The 7594-nt window shown below is 46.5% G+C and overlaps 2 protein-coding genes across 2 annotated transcripts; both read left to right on the top strand.

The window, feature by feature from the left end:
- Window positions 1-270: 270 nt before the first annotated feature.
- On the top strand, window positions 271-882 carry PtA15_14A495 (uncharacterized protein; the record flags this gene model as incomplete). Its single annotated transcript, XM_053163217.1, has 2 exons — window positions 271-371; window positions 429-882. 2 exons carry the CDS (start codon window positions 271-273, stop codon window positions 880-882), a joined length of 555 nt encoding a protein of 184 aa, XP_053027166.1.
- Window positions 883-2173: 1291 nt separating this feature from the next.
- Window positions 2174-3492, top strand: PtA15_14A494 (uncharacterized protein; the record flags this gene model as incomplete). Its single annotated transcript, XM_053163216.1, has 2 exons — window positions 2174-2441; window positions 2618-3492. The coding sequence occupies 2 exons, from the start codon at window positions 2174-2176 to the stop codon at window positions 3490-3492; spliced, it is 1143 nt and encodes a 380-aa protein (XP_053027165.1).
- Window positions 3493-7594: the final 4102 nt, after the last annotated feature.

The following is a 7594-nucleotide window of genomic DNA, read 5'->3' as shown; positions in this document are numbered from 1 at the left end:
TGCACTTGAAAGGGGTAGGGGAACATGAAAGGGGGATTGCACAGGTCTCAACTGAGTATCTTGAAACCTGTGCTAAGTTTTTTGTAGTTCAGAATTAGCTTGCATAAATTAGGCAATGTGCAAAGATTGCAGGGTAGAAGAAAATTGGCATCCATGGGTATGATCCTTGTTCTAATTGAGGATTAACTTGAGTATGCTGGATGTCAACTGACAGCAGTTTCTTGAGTTTTTTTCATAGTGCATCTTATAAGCTTCCAAATCTTTGCAACCATGAATCCCGGTGACGATTTCGGAAAACGAGAACTCTCACCTGCGCTGCGAAATCGGTTTACCGAGATCTGGGTCCCTCTAGTCTCGGATCCTAAGGACAGGTTTGCGATCTATTGTGATTGTTTATCACGGAAACTCAAATCGTCAACTTGTGCTAGCTTCAGTCCTGCTGAATGGGCGGCGCACATTATCTCATTTTCCGAGTATTATTCAAAGTTGCCCATCTCAGCCCAATTTTCGGCTTGCGAGTTGAGCTTACAAGACTGTCTTGCGTGGTGCGGCTTCATCAGCTCCTGTTTGACATCATCATTGGCTCTGTCGTTCGTTCACGGTGCCCAAATGACGGTTCTCGATCGCCTCGGGACCGCTGGCTTTGGACAAGACCTCCCCGCCAGTCACATTCTCAAACTTAGACGGTCTTGTCTCAGTTATTTGCATGATCTGGCCAACGTTTCTCTCGACAACAGTGAAGGCTTATCTGGAGTTACCCATGTTGATGAAGGTTTGAAAATAGGTGATTCCACATTGCAAAGGTGTAAAACAATTGGCAAAGACTCGGCTCCAGCGAGTTATTCTTTTTCCGCACAAACGGTGGGCCATAATGCCCTGTGAATCATACGTGTTCTTCAAGTTCCCAAAGCTGTATTGCTAGAGGGTAAACCAGGAGTCAGCAAGGCAAGAATAGTAGAAGCACTCGCTAAACTCCAGGAAAACGCTGTCAGATTCCGCATTCGGGTTCCCCGAGTCAAGAGGACCACGCGACCCTGCCTAACTTGGCGCATCCAGCCCAACCAGACTCAAACCACACGCTCGGAGCCACTCCTCCTGAAAACGCCCTGGACCAACCAGCCACTGGTAAGTTTTCCCTTCTTCTAGTCTGATCCAACCAGGCCGTTGGCAACAACCGGTTCCTGATGTGTTCAGCCATTAACCCTCCATTTGCTACTGTGTCCAAGCAGACATCAAGAACATGGACGTAGACCCTGCCCCCACCGGTCGTGCTCAACCAACCGTGGTGTATCCTCTTTTTGCCTGGACCGGGCTCCTATAGTACCGTGCTTGCAATACAGTACGTAGACTCAGATGCCTCACCTGAATCAAAACGTCTCGAATATAAGAGACTGATCCATCCCCTCTTTTTCAGCTTCTTTTCTCCCGTCGAACCATCATCTTATCACGTTACACAACCCATTGACCAATCTATCCTGAAACTTCCCTCACCCGAATCGTTATCATCAGCTACTCCTCGTTATCATCAGCCACTCCACGAAGACCTCGTTCCGTGCAGCGGCCATCCCTTTTTTTTATCCATACGTTCTTGAAGAACATTCTTATTCTCCTTCTTGTTCAAATACTTTTTCATCTCCTGTCCTCTTATCACCCAAGCCTACTCTCAACTGTCTCACTGCCGTTAAGGTACCCTTAACTTTTCCAACTGTTCATATCAAAACCTTGTACACATGATCCAGACCTTAAGTTGAAATTTTATCCTTAAGTCTTGCCATTCTCACAAACGCCTGCAACGGATCAAACCGACTTACTCAACCTCTTTGGTGCCGACGCGCCTGTTGAGGGTGGAAGCCCGGGGCAATTCGAATGGAAAGATGCTACTTTTCTTGACGCGCCACAGAAAGGAGATTGGGATTTGCTGGATGAAATGAATCTCGCTCCTCAAACCGTTCTTGAAGGGCTGAACGGCTGCTTGGACTATTGAGGTACTGTTTACGTTCCAGAAATTGATCAAACCTTCAAGCGACACCCTGACTTCCGGGGTTTCGCTGCTCAAAATCTGCATCATCAAGGTGGCTCACAAAAGCGTCTTCTGAAGTCGTTAGTAGACCGATTGACGGTGGTTTTCATGAAAGAAATGTAAAACGAAGACTTGTTGCAAATGTGTACCGAAATGGCTTCCGCATTCGATCAGTCCGCAATCTCAAAGATGGTTGATTTCAATTACCGACTGGTCGAAGAGACCAACAAGCCCAGTTTCTTCGCTTCCATCGGCTCGCCTTGGGAACTCAACTTGTGTGACCTGGCAAGATGGTTGCAGATCACATCCATGAACGGCAGGTACGACCTCCAACTGATTTCCCCAGTAGAATACATTGATATGATCTACACGGGGAGGTTCCGAACTCAAGATGATCAAGCCACTTCTGCAAAGATCTCCCGTGAATTTTTCAACGGCGCAATCATCAAGACCTGGCTGAGCTCCCTTCCGAGCTGATCATCGGGCACAGCAGATTGGCCAAATCATTTGGGCTTTCCTGGGCTCCTCCGATAGTCTCACCCTTAGCAATCCCGACAAGTATTTACAACTGCGCTGAAGCATTGATTTGTTGTCTAGAGTTGAAATGGCTCCCTATTCTCACTGGCACAGAAAAGTCGGGAAAATCATCCCTTGTCAAGTTTTTGGCTGCTCGAAAAGGTGTTCAGTTGCGAGTCATCAGCTTACATTCCGGCACTGATACCTCTGACCTGATTGGAGGGTTTGAGCAAACTAACATGGAACGCAAGCTGATTGCAATCATTGAGCATACTTGTCAAATTATCCAACAGAATCTGGAGCATTCGTCCCTATGCCCCGACGCCACCGCCACTAACCTTGAAATGTCCTTCAGAGATCTCAAGTACCTCGAGAATTTAATCTTTTCATTCGATACCAAGATACTAGTGTCGTGCGTGCTTGACATTTTAAAGCGTCTGAGAAGTCATCCCCCCGATCCTGCCTTCAAACCGTTGGAGCGATCTCTAGTGGGAGTTCAGACTGCCAAGCCAGGTTTTCGCTTTGAATGGATCAATGGCCCCCTCGTGACTTCTATGAAGAAGGGCCAGTGGCTTTTGGTTGAGAATTCGAACCTGTGCAGTGCATCTGTTCTCGACCGTTTGAATCCTTCATTCGAAGGTGCCGGCATACTCCAACTCGCAGAAAAAGGGATGACCCAAGGCGGCATTGATACCGTTATTCCTCATAGTGACTTCCGCGTCATCTTTGCGTTCAACCCCCGGTATGGGGAGCTTTCTCGGGCGATGAGAAATCGGGGTGTGGAAATCGCTTTCTTGCCGGATCCTCAGCTGAGCTTCATTAGACTCCCATTGCCTCTAAGTAAGTGCTCTGTTCATTCCAAGCCGATAGCTCATACGCTAAATCCATCGTCCAATTTTCTTTTATTCAAGAAATCACTCCTCTCACCTCAAGCTACAGCATTCAGCACCCAGTAATGTGTTGGACTGCCCACGCCCTGATTCATTCACTCACCGAATAATCCCTTCTCTCGGGGACACTGGACCATTTCTTACCCTCCCCAAGTCGGGACAACACGCTCAAGCTACTACTATATTGAAGCCTGACATTCTGGGCGTAGCAACGAGTTGGGCTCAGTTCAACCGCGCGATTCATTTTTTCATTGGACAGGTCAGTCCTGCTCTTCAACATATCTGCACACCTCTCAAGCGCAAAGCTGAGTCGGGCGTGATTGTTATTGGTTACAGGCATTTGATTTGGCTATAGGAAGCCAATCCAAGCCAATCCACACACCACTTACTGTGTGAAGGAAGAGCTCTAGGTCACCAATCTTTATTAAGGCTTGTCATCGCGGCATGTTTGCCGTTACGCTCATTGTCCTACCTATGAATTGAATCCAGAATCAACTGGCCCAATGAAGTGTCAGATTCTAGGCCCGGGCCCGCCCGAACCAGACGCAGGCTCAGTTCAGCCTGACCCGGTGGAATCCAGCAATCTCATCGATCCCACCAACAGCCACTCGGACGCCTCGGAACATCCCTCCAACGGTAAGTAAGAGGTCCCTCACAACGAACTGAACCAGGTCGAGAAGTGTAACCGACCCTGATGACCCAGTCAAGACACTAATGAAACAACCCTTCCTGATTACCGTGTCGTACAGATCACGAGAACATGAAGGAGAAAAACCAAACCGGTTGAGATCAAACCGCCGCGACCACGTCCCTGTTCACCTGGACAGGCTTTATGTAGCCACAACCAAGCCCTGGTACGTAGTAACAGCGATTCACCTGTTCTGCACAAAAACCCTATAAAAGGAGCACTAAATCTCCCACTTCTATCTCTCTCCTCATCCGCTTCATCTTAGATCAATAGCTCAGAACCCCAAACTTAGCTTCACTGTCCCAATTGTTCCGCTTTCCTCATTGTTATCATCAGCTTTAGTGCGACGACCTCGCTCCGCACCATCGCCATCCCCATTTCCTTTTCTTTCTTACTGTTCCCTGTCATCTGAATAAGATCTTGTTCCTTGTTCCTCTACTACTCCTTCCTCATTGTATTCCACTAGGCAGCCCAGAACCTGCCCTTAAAGGTATATCTCTCTTTCTTCATCTTCTACTTCTATGTTTCTTTCATCTATACATGTACAATAGTTTTCTGACTTGATGAAATAAAACCTTAAAGTCTTGTCATTCTCACATGAAGCACTCAAGTGACCCCCGCGTAATACAAGGCCGACCTATCGATCACAAACGGTTTTCAAGCTTTGTCAACCATGCTAGTGACGCGATCCTGCAATCCTGTTTGCTCATTTTGGGCGAAGCTCAAAATTGGGAAGCACTATCTGACGCCGGCAAATCTGAATATCAGGTGCGTCTTCAACCTTTTTCCCTTCTTCTAAGATGAAATACTTTCGACTCACCCCTTCGGGTACTATGCAGCAAATATTTGGATGTATAAGGGACATCCAGGAAGCTACTTTACAATTGATTGATTTGTTGGAGTCCTCGCCGGATCATGCGGCAATCGGCTTTGCCCTAAAAATGATTGATGATTCAGTCAATCGAGCACCTTCCTCAACCAAATCCCTGTTCAAATTCACCGAGCTCTCTCTCCAGCCCCTGCGCAATTCACACAACATCTCTTGTTTGGAAGCTTTGGTTATTCTGTGGAACTTGTTCTTCCCACCTTGGTACAAGAATTCACATCTCATCAACTTGGTCAGTCAACTAGGCCAGCTCTGCGACGTTAACTGGTCTCTGTTGAATAAGGGTCTTTCGCTTTTTATACTTTTACGCTTCTTCATATATTGATTGATTGGGTTTGGTTCATTTCTGGCAACTCAGATCTACAAGCAATCTATTTCGTAATCGTGGTGTTTCTCAAGATCAGTTGAGAAATCACATTTGACTGTCCCAAGATCAATTGGTTAACTGAGAAGCTCAAAAAGGTATTACTCCTTGCTTTTTGATCTCTTGATCTTGATCAAACAGTTCTGACAGTTAATTTTGACTTTAGCAAATTTCTGCCGCCAAAACTGAAGAGACTGGTTTGACCGGAGTCCCCCCACCCGATGCAAATTTCGGGCTGGTTGGAGAAAGAATGATTGCGATTGTTGCGACAATGACCAGCTTCCTTCATACCAAACATGTTAGTATTGCTTTCCTCAGATACACCTCCACGGCTAAACTAAATCAACTTGTGAACCATCAGAGCAAGGTACCAATCAATAACCTTCTACCTCAGTGGGGAACCGTACCCAGTGAGGTGGGCGTCTTGTTCCGCTCAAATGCCTACCTTCAAGAACAGAACGCATCCACACATAAACATTCCCCCTTATACTTTCTAGAATTAAGGATTGAGCTAATATATCTGTTTCCGTAGAGCAAACCGACCTGTGCCTAAACTTGCAGATCATCATGTCATTGACAGCGCCACCCATCAGCTTCTCCGATATGGTTAGTCGAACATTGTTCTGATGCGGCATTCCCTTACTGATGCTGATGACCAAATCAACTCTCAAGCCTTTCAGCATCTTATCCCAATTCACTCGGTCCAACTTCCTACATGTAATTTCCGGTATAGCCAAGTGCATTGATATGCTTTTTCTTTTTCTTCCCACCGTGAGTATTGAGCCAGTATTTTTGTTCTAGGCTGGTCAAGACATCCACATCACTCGAGGGCCATGGAGCAGTGGTAAATACCTTGGACCGATTGGTTTCACTTGTGGCTACCGCGACTCCCTGCTTAACTCCAGACCGCAAACACTTGTGCCATTCACCGATCTCAAGCCTGTTAAACTTTGTAAGTCGAGTCTATTCATGAGGATTACAGTATCACAGTCTGAGACTTTATCCGTTGAATTCATATCTTTGCAGATTGAAGCCCCAGTGGTGAAGCTCAGCCAAATAGCATCCTTGCTTCAGGTAATTATCCCCTAATCTGCTGCTGTGAGACAGCCGGTTGCGCCAATCATGCACACTCATTCCAACCTTGCAAGCTTTGAAATTGTGGCGCCTTTACATTTCTGACGTACCCATCGACACTCTATCCGTCCAGACAGCCCACCATTCCTATCTCCAGCTTGGGCTTCCCGCTTTTGCCAACTGAGGGCCTTCCTCCCCTCCTATCAGCAGAGCAAAGGTGTTGCTTCATCAAACCCTCAAATGTTGCTACTGGATGATGAAATCGCAGAAATCAAATTGCGCTGCAAGCAGATCCCACAGCCTTCAATTCAACGCTCTACAGACACTCTGGTCCAACACGCAATCTTTACTGAGTTGAAAGCATTCGAAAAGCAGTTTCTCATTGATGGTTGCCTTGAAGATTCAGCTGAAGCCATTGTCTAACTTGTTAATCTGGACCGTCTCCAGGCCCTACATGCACGGATTGAGAATTTCTCCTTCTTGGTGATTTGATTGATCAATCGCCTCAGCAAGCGTCTTGTTCCAAAGAGCAATGTCAAGTTGTTCAAATCAATCTACGCAGCTAGTGATTACTGACTTGATTAGCTGTTTAACGACTGGCACTACCGCTATCGCTGCCGCCAATCTGCAACAAGACCCCCTTGTAGAAAGAATTGAAGCAAAAGTTGCTGGCAAGGCTAGTCAATCAGCATTGTCACTACTTTACATCAGCTTGATGGCCAAATATTTGATCAAAGAATTTGAGAGCTCCCAAACTCACAAGCTACTCTCACTCTATGATAAAATATGGCAGCTGTGGACACGCGATTGGATTTGACAGCAGAAAGAGGCTGAGGAGAGAGCGCAGGGTTCAAAAACGCTGACAAGACATCACCATCAAGTCGGACGAGGAAATTGAAGAAGAATTCCAAGCCCTGTTACCTTCTTGCAAAAACAATATGCCATTGGCCTCATCCTACTCCTCTGCCAACCTTGTCACGCCCACGCAAATCTCACTGCTTTGCAAGATTCACCTCTCAATCATGTCAACAGAGGCAGATGCAGGAAAATCTCCGTCTTCTTTTGACTCACTCCGGCCGCAAATTGTGGTATCAATGGTAGAAAAGCATGGTCTCGCGTTGCCATCAGATCTTGATCAAACATCCTTGGCTTTTCA

This window comes from Puccinia triticina, chromosome 14A, assembly GCF_026914185.1.
Source record: "Puccinia triticina chromosome 14A, complete sequence".
Classification (NCBI taxonomy): domain Eukaryota; kingdom Fungi; phylum Basidiomycota; class Pucciniomycetes; order Pucciniales; family Pucciniaceae; genus Puccinia; species Puccinia triticina.
This window is presented reverse-complemented; position numbering and strand designations above follow the sequence as displayed.